This window comes from Protomyctophum bolini (genome assembly GCF_963924005.1).
Source record: "Protomyctophum bolini genome assembly, chromosome: 17".
NCBI classification, from domain to species: domain Eukaryota; kingdom Metazoa; phylum Chordata; class Actinopteri; order Myctophiformes; family Myctophidae; genus Protomyctophum; species Protomyctophum bolini.
In genome coordinates this window covers 36,142,589-36,156,284 of record NC_137878.1, presented here as the reverse complement: position 1 = coordinate 36,156,284, position 13,696 = coordinate 36,142,589, and the positions used below count along the sequence as shown (strand labels likewise).

The 13,696-nt window shown below is 45.1% G+C and overlaps 1 protein-coding gene across 1 annotated transcript in view; it reads right to left on the bottom strand.

Moving 5' to 3' along the window:
- The window catches only part of LOC308331911 (zinc finger protein 385D-like), a 58,726-nt gene extending 49,537 nt beyond the window's left edge, over positions 1-9,189 (bottom strand). The window contains exons 1-2 of the mRNA XM_080787452.1: positions 9,050-9,189; positions 3,044-3,159 (exon numbers count right to left, since the gene is read on the bottom strand). Of these exons, the coding sequence (XP_080643578.1) occupies positions 3,044-3,159; positions 9,050-9,119 (186 nt within the window). The 5' untranslated portion in view covers positions 9,120-9,189. The remainder of the gene's footprint in view (positions 1-3,043; positions 3,160-9,049) is intronic.
- Positions 9,190-13,696: the final 4,507 nt, after the last annotated feature.

The following is a 13,696-nucleotide window of genomic DNA, read 5'->3' as shown; positions in this document are numbered from 1 at the left end:
CTACATTTCTCCAAAAGGTGTAATTGAGCTCAGACCAGAGCAAGGATGAAACAAAGTAAAACATATCCCCGCCGGCCATGAAAATAAATGACCAAGAACAGACGCATGGCATGGACCCCCCTCCCCCTCCCCCCCTCCCGTCCAGCAAATCGAACCTTGATTATTTAAATTGCTGTGAAGAGCAGAGCACTTTGTTGATTTTTGTGAACGTTGAAAAGCTTGACATTTTGAGCACTTGCACAGGTAATTGCGGGGACAGATGATTATCAGGTACACAGCTTGAAACGTACGGGCACACATCCTGGTCCAAGCGGGGACATCTGGTCACCACGGGGTTTTTTGGGTGGCGGACATGAAACCAAAAGCACCAGACGGAGAAATGCATGAAGAGAGGGGAGGGGAGGGGGGGGGGGGGGGGGGGGAGAGAGAGAGAGAGAGAGAGAGAGAGAGAGAGGGGGGAGAGAGAGGGAGGAAATTAAGGGAACGGAACAGGAGGGAACGTACAGCCTCAGTCAAGTGTGTTTCATTCCTCATCAGGTGACAGTGTGGTCGCACACGCACGCATGCACACACTCGCACACACAGACGCATGCACGATTGCACAGACATGTGCTCGCAGACCCAAATCGGAATGCACCCCCCCCACACACACACACACACACACACACATACACTCATACATCCGTGCATACTTGTGATATGTGGCCAAGCATGCACGCATGTGTGAGTGTGTGTGCACACACGCACGCACAACTCCATGCTGTCAATGAACACACAAATATGAACATGCACATCAGATCAGAGAACACACACACACACACACACACACACACACACACACACACACACCATAGAATTCACATGTGTCTCTCTCTCTCTCTCTCTCTTCCTCTCATCTAAACAGGTAGGTTCGACAGGTAGGCGACGTGCGTGTGCACTGTGTGTGCACGCCAGCGAAACAAAACAGAAAGCAGAGACAGTGTGTAGAAAAGGACAGAAAAAGTGCCAACCTATCAATCAGTGTATAATAGAGGGTCTCAAAGTGGGCCGGGGTCCAAAGTGTCTCTCAGCTCCAGCAGACCCCCTGCCGGCTACACACAGAGTCCCCCCGGAATATGCCCAGAATACACCCGATTCTGCTCTCACAACGTGTCGCCGCGCGACGCGTTCTAAGCTTATATATAGATCGGCTATTTTAGACGCGGGACACCGTTGTACAATGAAGTATAAAGGCAATAGAAGATAAGATAAAAGAGTAAATGCTGCGTTTCTATCCCAAGTCATTCATTCACAAACAGATGCCAGAGCTGCTCACTGGCAGCAGTTATAGAGGGGGGGGGGGGGGCTCCAGAGAGATCCATGGTGCTCACTGGCAGCAGTTATAGGGGGGGGGGGGGGGGGGGGCCTCCAGAGAGATCCATGGTGCTCACTGGCAGCAGTTATAGGGGGGGCCGGGGGGTCCACTTCAAAAACGTGTGAGCTCAAGCTTGTGAGCTTGCCAAATTTGTTTTTTATAAATCTTCACAAAGCGTCTCATACGGGTCCCTGCCACAAAGGACACTTCAACACCAAGCTAAAGAGGGCCGTGAAACTTCTTATTTATTCCTTTTAACTGGTTCCAAGAAATTCGACCACAGCACACCCATTTTAGCTTCTCTCTACAGACTGAGACTGGCTCCCAATTTCTTTTAGAATTGATTTTAAAATCCTGCTGCTCACAATATACAAGGCTAGGTGGGGTCTTGCTCCATCTTATAATACAGTATCTGATCTGCTCTCCCCCTACGTGTCTGAAATCCTCCTCAGGTAAAGCACTTATAGAACCCAGAGTTTGTAGTTTAAACAATTTAGGCCTGACGTCGAAATAAAATGAAATAAAGTCTACTGAAAGAATATATATTCAAAGATTTGTGCCGCATTTTCACGATTTTTCAAAAATAGCAGACCTACAGTACAAGCTTGTAGCTTGTAGATTTGCTATTTTTCAATAGCTAAAGTATTACATAATGCTTAGTTAAAACACCAAAAGGGGTTCCCGTCCAGAATGGGTTAAAGACCAAAGCTGGGCTTTCAGCACCAGAGCTCAAGCGAATGATTGATTGAAGTTGCATCTGAAGGACCCGTTGACTCAGTGATGAAGTGGATTTGCTGTGTTGTTTAATTGATAGGCTGGTGGAAGGGTTTTGGGATGGAAGGCACGGGATGGTGAATGGTGGGTAAGGGAAGATACCGATATTGATTTTGTACTGCTTGAAATGCAACATTGATTACAAATATTCAATAATGAGGAACAAAACCAAGCTGCAAAGAGTACAGGAAGTACAATTACATGCAGTGAGTGAGTTACAATTGTGAGTCAATAGAAGTAGTATTCATGTGATTCATATAAATGCACCATTTACCATTCATTCATACTGCAAACGTATCCTAGTCCTACTACACAAAATGAGCTGCCAGGCCAACTACACTGCAGGGTACATTTATAGCCACTCTCTCTGAGTTTACGTTAACACCATTGTAAAAACTCTCTGAGACAATTAACACTGCAGGATTCTCACACGTTTCCCCATCCCCTGCCTCGAACCTCACACCGTCACACAGCGAGTGAGTCGAATCTCACACGTCACACAGCAAGCGAATCTCACACCGTCACACAGCAAGCGAATCTCACAGCAAGCGAATCTCACACAGTCACACAGCAAGCGAATCTCACAGCAAGCGAATCTCACACAGTCACACAGCAAGCGAATCTCACAGCAAGCGAATCTCACACCGTCACACAGCAAGCGAGCAGAAAAAATCTAAATGCTTCCTCAACTCAAGGTTGATGATAATCTCACAGCTTTTGTTGCCAATACTGGGTGGAAAGAATTAAGAGAGTAAAAACAAACTAATTAAAAAGATGGGAGGCACGGAATAGAGGCACAGAGAGAGAGACCTCTTGTTACTGAATAAACACTCTAGCAATGATTGCTATTAGAAAATAGAGCTTTAACCAATTAATAAAAAACAAAACGAGGCAGGGCGGGCTCCATATACTCACTTCGCTGAACGCCGGGAGCAGTCGGAAGGGGAGGCGGGGCTTCGGCTCCGGAGAGGGCTGGGGCCCGCCCACCCCAGGACGGGCCAATGACGGCAGACCGGTCTGACACACGTTACCTAGGATACGGAGATAGGAGGGGGGGGGGGGTGTGCGGGGATGGAAGGTTTGAAAAATATAGAACATAATGAGTGAATGAAAACATCCCGTTGACTTGAGGTACTGTACAGCAGGTGAATGAAGTTTAATCACTGGATATATGAATATGGAGATGAAAACACAAAGGATGTCACCATATACTGTATGTCACTGGCACAAAATGTCACTTTTTTAATGCAGCTTTTGCTTTGGACACAGTTATACTTATTTATGTATGGGATTGTTTGTGTTTTAATTGTAATTATTATTATTTGTATATGCTATTGTTGTAATTATGTGGTAGAAAATACTATAGATATTTTTTTATCTGGATTTTTCCACTCAGTTGGAGCTGGTCTTCTGTGGGCGTTCTTCGTGAAGATATTATAGATGGTTATCTGAGATACAACAATAAATGTGTCCACCTGCTGAATAAATATCGCCCATATCTGTCCTGTAAGAGCTCCTCTTGAATATGGAGCGATAATATTGCGGCACTGCAGCAGGAATACTAAAAAAGGTGTAACTTCATAGAAGCTTCCTTGTTACTGTAGTACTGTACCGTACTTCACTATGTGCTGTATTGTAGTTTACTGTATACTGTATACTGCAGTGCGTCTCAAAGTGGGGTCCGGGGACTCCACCTTCCCTTTGAGGGGGTCTACTGTAAAAAACGTATGAGCCTCAAGCTTGTGGGATTGCCATTTTTTTATATTAAAATAACCTTCACAAATCCGTCTCTTACACGGGTCCCACTCTACGCCACAAAACCCTTTGAAATGGGGGTCTCCGTGGCCTATATATACACACACACACACCTGTATATCAATTTGGGGGTCTTCCTTGATTTGAAAATGTTTGATAACCATTGGTATACTGTACAACACTGTACTGTAACTGTATTGTGCTGCTCTACAGTAGAGAACATTGATTGATTGATTGATTGATTGATTGCATACTTAATTAGTCAGATATGTGAACAGCACTAGGTACAGTCAGACATTTATATGCTAAAAGGATATAACACAAAAACCAGTCCTGGGGACTTTTCCTCTATATAATGTGGCCTTAGCACCGTCAGAACTGGGCTTACAGTAGGTATCAGAAATGTTTGTCTGATGTTACTTTCAGCCACAGCTCCCGTTGAGGAATAAAAAGCACATTTAATGATGTCAGAGAACTCTCCTGTCAGTCAAAATGGGGATTAGAGGCTATATAGGCAGCAACGTTGGTTTCTAAGGCGCAATGTCACCAGTTAAGCTCATTTTCCCCGACTAAAACACCAATATGGTAAACGAGTTGGCTTTTTCTCCAGGAAATCTCATCAAGTCCTACGTTACGGAAAGCTTTAGAAGAGCTTCTAGTAGTGTGAATGCCGTCAATAAGCCTATACTACTACAAACTACAAAGGGGGCATATTAGTGTTTCGCTTCTCTGCGTTTGTATCACCAATTAACCACTGAGTCGTAGCAGAAAGCCGTCAACCCACGGCGGTGCTGGAGTTGTAATGAATGTTAAAGAGCATTTCGCTTTATTAGGAAGTCATGAGACTGTTTGTACGTAATGTAGCAATGTACCGCTCTGTTAATTTAGAGAGAAATAAACGAGTATTCAAATGAGCCGGATACTGGCAAAATGCAGCTAGAGGGTAGTAGGTGCATGCCTGCGTGCACGTGTGCACACACACACAGACACAGAAACACACACACACACAGACAGTCATACGTGTGTGTGCCGTGTGCGCACACACAAATATAAATATTGTTCTAAATTATAGGCTACGGTTATATACACACATAATTATTCACATACTTACATAATACAATTATTACAATAGCACACAAGAATGGATGCAATTTGCAAACACAATATTAGCCTACCCTACACACGCACGCATGCATGCACGCACAGTCGCACACACACACACACACACACACACACGTTGGTGGATTGTGGCCTAATGATGCCATTAGTAAGTTGTGATTATTGCCGTTGTTAAGTGGCAGAGTTCCTGATTGCTGAGAGGCACATTGGTTCATGTGTTCTGCTGCGCCTGATTAGCCTTTGAGTCGAGACCAGGCGACCAACCCGCTCCATCTGTAATCACAATAATCAAACCGCCGCGTACGCGGGCGCGCGCACGGCGCACACGCACCCATCATTACGCTTGATTAACGCATTTAGGACGGGAACCCATTTAGGTGTTTTATTAAAGCATTATGTTATACTTTAGCTATTGAACAATAGCAAATCTACAAGCTCATAGCGCGGCACTTGTACTGCAGATCTGCTAAAAAAATATATCGTGAAGATGTGTTTCAGAGTGAACGTTTTTAACTCCCACCTGGGGGTTCCAAGAACAACATATTTTCTGATGGGAGGGTCGGCAAGGCCAAATACATATTATTCTAGGGGTTCTTGACATGAAATAGTTTGAGAACCACTGACATACAAATACAGGGTTTTTCACAAAACTGTCAGGATTTAGAAGACATTTTGTAGAATCGTCCTCAGGTCTAAATGGTTTAACTTTAAACGACTATACTATTACAGTATAAACTGTGTGTCTGACTCTGTCTGAACTCTCACACACTACTGTAACTCTACCAGTTCTTCTGAACCATGACACTACTGCTACCAGTTCTTCTGAACCATGACCACACTACTGCTACCAGTTCTTCTGAACCATGACCACACTACTGCTACCAGTTCTTCTGAACCATGACCACACTACTGCCACCAGTTCTTCTGAACCATGACCACACTACTGCTACCAGTTCTTCTGAACCATGACACTACTGCTACCAGTTCTTCTGAACCATGACCACACTACTGCTACCAGTTCTTCTGAACCATGAACACTACTGCTACCAGTTCTTCTGAACCATGAACACTACTGCTACCAGTTCTTCTGAACCATGAACACACTACTGCTACCAGTTCTTCTGAACCATGACAACACTACTGCTATTAGTTCTTCTGAACCATGACACTACTGCTACCAGTTCTTCTGAACCATGACAACACTACTGCTACCAGTTCTTCTGAACCATGACCACACTACTGCTACCAGTTCTTCTGAACCATGACACTACTGCTACCAGTTCTTCTGAACCATGACGACACTACTGCTACTAGTTCTTCTGAACCATGACCACACAACTGCTACCAGTTCTTCTGAACCATGACACTACTGCTACCAGTTCTTCTGAACCATGACAACACTACTGCTACCAGTTCTTCTGAACCATGACCACACAACTGCTACCAGTTCTTCTGAACCATGACACTACTGCTACCAGTTCTTCTGAACCATGACAACACTACTGCTACCAGTTCTTCTGAACCATGACCACACTACTGCTACCAGTTCTTCTGAACCATGACAACACTACTGCTACCAGTTCTTCTGAACCATGACCACACTACTGCTACCAGTTCTTCTGAACCATGACCACACTACTGCTACCAGTTCTTCTGAACCATGACCACACTACTGCTACCAGTTCTTCTGAACCATGACCACACTACTGCTACCAGTTCTTCTGAACCATGACACTACTGCTACCAGTTCTTCTGAACCATGACCACACTACTGCTACCAGTTCTTCTGAACCATGACCACACTACTGCTACCAGTTCTTCTGAACCATGACCACACTACTGCTACCAGTTCTTCTGAATCATGACCACACTACTGCTACCAGTTCTTCTGAACCATGACCACACTACTGCTACCAGTTCTTCTGAACCATGACCACACTACTGCTACCAGTTCTTCTGAATCATGACCACACTACTGCTACCAGTTCTTCTGAATCATGACCACACTACTGCTACCAGTTCTTCTGAATCATGACCACACTACTGCTACCAGTTCTTCTGAACCATGACGACACTGGCTGTGGTGTACACTCGCAGTGGTTCCCAAACTGTGGTGCGTGCACCCCTTGTGGTGCGCGAGCGCCTTCTAGGGGGTGCGCGACACGAAAAGGCTAATGGTAGTGCTACGTTATTTATAAGTATATGCAGAATATAGCCTACAGTATGCTGCATATATATGCCATATTCAGGTTCATATATGTGGATAAATAGGAAATATATGTGTATATATATATATAGCGTATGCAATTTATATTTCCATGTGGGGGGTGCGTCAGCTAGGTCGGGAGGTAACAGGGGGTGCATGGCCAAAAAGGTTTGGGAAAAAAGGTATTTATTTTTTCTTTACTTGAGTATTTCCAATTTCCAATGGGCCTACTTTTACTTCTACTCCACTATATACGCAGAGGCAAATATTGTACTTTTACCCCACTACTTATTGGAAAACTTTAGTTACTATAGTTACTTTGTAGATTTTGATTGTTATTACAAAACGTAGGCTACATTTTACCCAATACACACTTCAGCCCTAATATACATTTCAGCCATTTTAAAATAGCAGTTGCATTGTGAGCTTGTAGATCTGCTATTTTCAAAAGGTTTTTATACATTTTAAAACTTAAAATGGCAATGGGACATTCTCCATAATGAGTATATTAGCTACTTTCAACTTTTGGTAGGCTATACTTAAAAACATTTTGATACCAATATTCCTACTTTTGTACTTTTAAACATTTTTTATTCTGGACTTGTATTAACACAGTATTTCGTTTCAGTATTTCGTTCATTTTGTTATTGATGTTTTTTTTCTCAAGTACTTTTTTCCACCACTGTTCTCTGGAGCATGGATCAATCATACAGGACTGGGCACCATATGGTCATTGGTCATATAGCTGGGCACCATATATGGTCATATTGGGCACCATATATGGTCATATAGCTGGGCACCATATATGGTCATATTGGGCACCATATATGGTCATATAGCTGGGCACCATATATGGTCATATAGCTGGGCACCATATATGGTCATATAACTGGGCACCATATATGGTCATATTGGGCACCATATATGGTCATATAGCTGGGCACCTCCATCATGTAAAATTAGCTATTTCATGCAAAATGTTAAAATATTTGAATAACGTTCTTCATTATCAGACTTAATTTTATCTTTCAACTTTTGTTTATACCCCAAAATTACTGGGATATGTAGGTTTTGAAGGCAATTTATAGCAACTTGTAATAATATAGGCTATAGTAGACCTTCATTGTATGTTTAAAATGTTCTTATTGGGTATAGCCTACGGTACTTTACATTTAAAAAAAAAGTAATAATAATAATAATAATATTTTAAAACATTTTTTTATGACAATTTTAACACCGAGATGCCACTCTTCCTTGGGGCCCACCAGGAGCTCCAGGCAGGGCTACTCGGAGCCGAGGGGAGTGGAACAATACCGGGCTCTAGTGGAGGAGTAGGCGGGTGGCCGCTGGCCACTGCATGCTCCTACATTGGTTTCAATTAAATTCAATCAACGGCTTTAATTAGAATCCGGATCGCAGCTTTACATGGACGTGTCGCTCCACGCCTGAATACATTTGTATCCGATATGAGGATGCCTTTCACAGCCGGGACACATTCAAATTCTCCCCCAAATACTAGGCTACCGGTACGTATGTGAGTAGCCTACAGTACAGTACTGCCGTGGGGGACAAAGTTAAGTCTAACCGAGGAGGCACATTTTAGGAGATAAGAAGACAGACGGAGCTGCTCAAATTAAGAACGAAGCTCTGCAAGTGATTAGGAAGTAAGTAGGAATGCACAGCTGAGCCATGGTGCATGAAGAGAGACAGAGACAGACAGACAGACAGACAGACAGACAGAGCATGCATTCAACACATTAGCAACAAGTGTTAATGCCTCTATAGGCTTTACACTACTGTTCTGTTCTCTCTCAGACACACAGCCTATATCGTTTACATACCGAAATACATGACGCGCCTGTGAAATCCGACAGATAGTGCAGAACCTGCGTGAAGGTAGACAGCTTTCATCAGATGAATCAGTCTTCCAGTTCCACTGTCCACACCTCCTCGAGTCCTCCCTCTCTCTCTCTCTCTCTCTCTCTCTCTCCTGCACCAATAACGCTTCTGAATTCCCTCCTCCCAACTGATTCTGAGTTCTGACCGCCCCCCCCCTTCACTCTCTCCGTCTCTCCCATCTCTCTCCTCCCTCACTTTCCCGCCCTCCCTCCTCTCTCTCTCTCTCCCCCCCTTCGCTCTCAGGTCTCTCCCCATCTCATCTCCCTCCCTTTCTCTGACTCTACCCCCCCCCTCTCTCTCTCTCTCTCTCTCTCTCCCTCCCTCCGCCCACATCTCTCTCTCTCTCTCTCTCTCTCTCTCTCTCTCTCTCTCTCTCTCTCTCTCTCTCTCTCTCTCTCTCTCACTCTCTCACTCTCTCTCTGTCTCTGTCTCTCTCATTTGTGTACAAGACACGCAGCATGTGTTCAAGTTCACTTGACATCTGTTTTTCCCCCACACAAAATGACTGTACAGAGGTGAGTTGGTCGAGCATATAGTCTACAGGTAGTAGGCTACGCTGCAGTACAGTAAGTAGGCATGTAGGCTACATTTACTCAAGTACTGTACTAATTTTTAGGTATCTGTACTTTACTTGAGTAGGCCACATTTTCAATACATATACTTCTATTTCATTATGTCGCAAATCCAAATATGGAAACTTTAGTTTGAGTTACTGTTTACTGTTAGTTATTATTGATTATTATTAACCACAACAACATACATTTAATTTGAAAAATAGCCGGATCGGCTATTTTCAAAAGATTTTGAATGCCGTACATTTGAAAACTGCATAATGGGTACTTTCTACTTTTGAGTAGTACTTTAGATACTTTGAGTACTTTTACTCAAATAAATGTACTGTATACTTGTAGCAGAGTAAATGGTAAATGGTGCATTTATATTGTGCATTACATTCACACACAGATGCCGGAGGAAACCATGCAAGGCACCAACCTGCACATCGGGAGCAATTAGGGGGTTCAGAGTATTGCTCAAGGCACTTCGACACTGACTCTGGGGGAGCCCGTGGGTTCGAACTGGGAACTTTGCGGTTGCCATCCGGTCACTCTACCACCGAGTACTTTTACCAACACCGCTGCGGACGGGTCCTGGCCCCGACCGCCCCGCCCCGGGACAGCCCCATTGAAGTGTGGCTGCTGGAGAGCTGCAGGTGCCATTTCCCAGAATGTAAACCATTTGAAAAGGTTCCTGCCCTCTGGCTGGTAATGAGAAACACAGAGAGAGAGAGAGAGAGAGAGAGAGAGAGAGAGAGAGAGAGAGAGAGAGAGCGAGAGAGAGAGAGAGAGAGGGAGGGAGAGAGCAGCTGGGTCCGGTGTGTGTGTGTCAGAGAGCTAAAACAGACAGACAGTGGGGAAAATGAACTGCTTGTCCACTTTTTTTTGCTCTGTCAGAATTAAATTAACATTAAGGATTTCTTTACTTGGATGTACTGTATTACACGTGTGCACGATTCACTCACTCCCTCCCTCCAGGCCACGGTGACTGTGTGTGTGTGTGTGTGTGTGTGTGTGCCTGCGTGCGTGTGTGTGTGTGTTTTGCATGATGCGAGTTTAATGGGTGCATGTCTGAGAGAGCAGGACTGTATGTTTGTGTGTGCGGTGCGCGTCCATGTTGCGTGCGTGTGTGCTTCCCTCCCTCCCCCCCATGCAGCCTGTTGTGTGTGGAAGGGGTCTGTGAGTGTGCGTGTGTGTGTGTGTGTGTGTGTGTGTGTGTGTGTGTGTGTCAGTGTGTGTGTGTGTGTGCGTGCATGCGCGTGCGTGCGTGCGTACTTCACATCCTCACTCAGTCTCTCCGGAGGCCCGCGGTATTTTTAGACTGATCATCGGCGGGCGTGTTTGGAAAGAAGGCGCGCATGATCGACCAAGAAGGATGCTGCGTCGTCGTGCATTGAATGTGTTAGCTGTGTATGTGTGTGTGTGTGTGTGTGTGTGTGTGTGTGTGTGTGTGTGTGTGTGCGCGTGTGCGTGCATATGTAGAAAAGGCCTGTACTCACTCTCTCACACACACATACACACACACCCGGGAGCGCACACACACGCACTGTTCTCCTACAGTACACTCATTATGTAAATTATTATGTACTGTAGAGTCGACTACCGGTATGTTAAATTTCCCTCCTCTCCTCTTTCTCTTTCACAGATCATCTTCAGAACTCTCTCTCTCTCTCTCTCTCTCTCAGAGCTCTCTATCTATCAGTGTGTGTGTGTGTGTGTGTGTGTGTGCGTGTGCGTGCGTGCGCGAGCGCACGTGCATGTGCAAGCGCGCATGCATGCATGCATGTGTCCGTTTGCGCGTGCATGCGTGTGTGTGACCTCGGTTCAACTTTCCGCCTCTCCACTCCCGTCCAGCGGTGTTCTCTCCAGTGTCGGAGTGCATGCTGGACAACATGTTTTCTCACAATCATGACATCGGCTCCGGGGAGGCTCACACAGCTCAGCCTGACTGGCAACTCAACCACCAGATGCTGGCTGCTGTCCTCAATGCATATATTGTCTCTCTCGCATTTGAATCGGCGTGCCTTTGAATTAATACCATGGGAGGGGAACATCATTCTCATTCCACACTCGCAGCAACGCACTTTGCTCAGAAGAGTCGGGAGTAGACAGTGAGTACTGTAATGAAATATGGCGGTTGAATAAAAGCACACAACTTCTTCACAGACAGCTGTCTCTTATTATTTATGTTTTGCTTGTGGCGATCAGCACACTGCGCCGACTTGCACCGCAGTTCTGTCAGTGGAGCTCGCTCAGCTCGGTCCCAATCTGGCTGCTGTCGGCCTGCTAAAGGAGGGAAAGCAGCCCAGGGTGTGATATATTGCACGGATGTGACACCAATGTAATGAACTGTGTGTTCAATAAAGCACGGAAACCTTTCTCAGTAGGAACACTTTTTTTGTCGTGGCAATAAGCACACAAAAACACCAAACCTATGTACCATCCGCCAGCTAATAAGTGCCTCGTGCTACAGTATTTCAGAGACCTCTGTCACAAACCCTTAACTAGAAGATAAACTCACCGAGGGCCATTAGAAAAATAGCTCCATAATATTTAGAACGGTTCAGTAAAATGTCAATGTGTGTGTGTGTGTGTGTGTGTGTGTGTGTGTGTGTGTGTGTGTGTGTGTGTGTGTGCATGCATGTATGCGGGTCCAACTCTAGAGAGCATATATATCCACTGCCATTCCATTTGGACGGAGGCTGGTTCGTGCAACACAGGCCCCGTGGAACAAACTCAGCGAGGGAGAAAAATACATGCATGGAAAGATCTGCTCATAAACTCAATTTAACGCTCATTTTGTCACTTAGCCTACTGTACTGCCAGACGCTTTGTGTTCTGCTGAGAAAGAGCAGAGTGCTTTTTTTAGGGGCTGGGTGGTATCTTTGCTCTGCTTTCTCTCTCCTCTCTGGAAGGAACAGCTGTAAAAGGCTTCTCATGCCTCCGAGCGACCGCCTCAGGGCCTCAATTCTAGCCTGGGAAAGGTCTGTCTGTTGTCTGATGTATAGCAGGGTTTCACAAAGTGGGTGCCAAGGTTGGTACACTAGCGTGCCGTGACGCAAGTCCAGGGGTGCCTCGGAACAGTTATATTTGGCATTTATCAATATCACTGCAGTAAGACCCTCCTCAAATGTAGTTGTGTTCCACTTACAGTAGGTTCAGGAGTAGAGAGACCACCCTCTGCCTGTCAAGTCAAAACCGGCACTGCGGCCTATCTACCACACTTGCCCTCACTCATTAGCCACTCCCCATTCACAATCATCTGTATCCACTACACCTGCCTCCACTCACCCACATCCAATCTTTGCTGCAGTTGTAAATACACCTGCTACGACCGGCTTGTTTGTTCTGCTCCACGACAGACCAAACATGGGTCGTGACTACTGCGCTTGTAAGTCGGGCTATTTCTGCTATTCATTGCTTTCAAATTCATCGTCCTCCTCAATCTTCCACCCCCAACCTCCTCCTTCCTCCTCGATTCTCGCTCCTCCTTCTGTCTCTATATTTCTCTAGGAAGCCAGGCGGGGCAGTGAATGGAGCAAAGACGACCACAAAGACAGTAGTGCAACGATGGCCGTCAGCTCCTGAGACTTAATTCGCCCCTACCCCGAGTCTCACCTCATCCCATATCCACATTCATCTCATTTCGTTTCAATAAATTGTCAAATTAAGTAGAGGTGTGGTACTGTGGTCTCTTACTATATAAAGGTTTTCAGTCTGTCCTATAATGGAAACATATTCTCTCCCAGTTTTCCTTGTGACGTACTGTATCTTTGAGGAAAACGATTTACATATTTACATACCGTTAACATGACAAAAGGTGCTATGAAAGAAAATAAAATGTAAGATGATTGAGAACACACTGATGGATAGTACCTGCTCTAGAGAGGTAGGGAGGAGAGCTAAGTTATATTCCTTTGAAGTGTTGGGGCGTCCATGACCTTTTCTCTGTGGACACACTGTGGATTTGTGTTTAAGGGAGTTGTGGGTTACAGGGTGAAACGTGAAAGCCTCTCACACACGCAGAGAAATGCA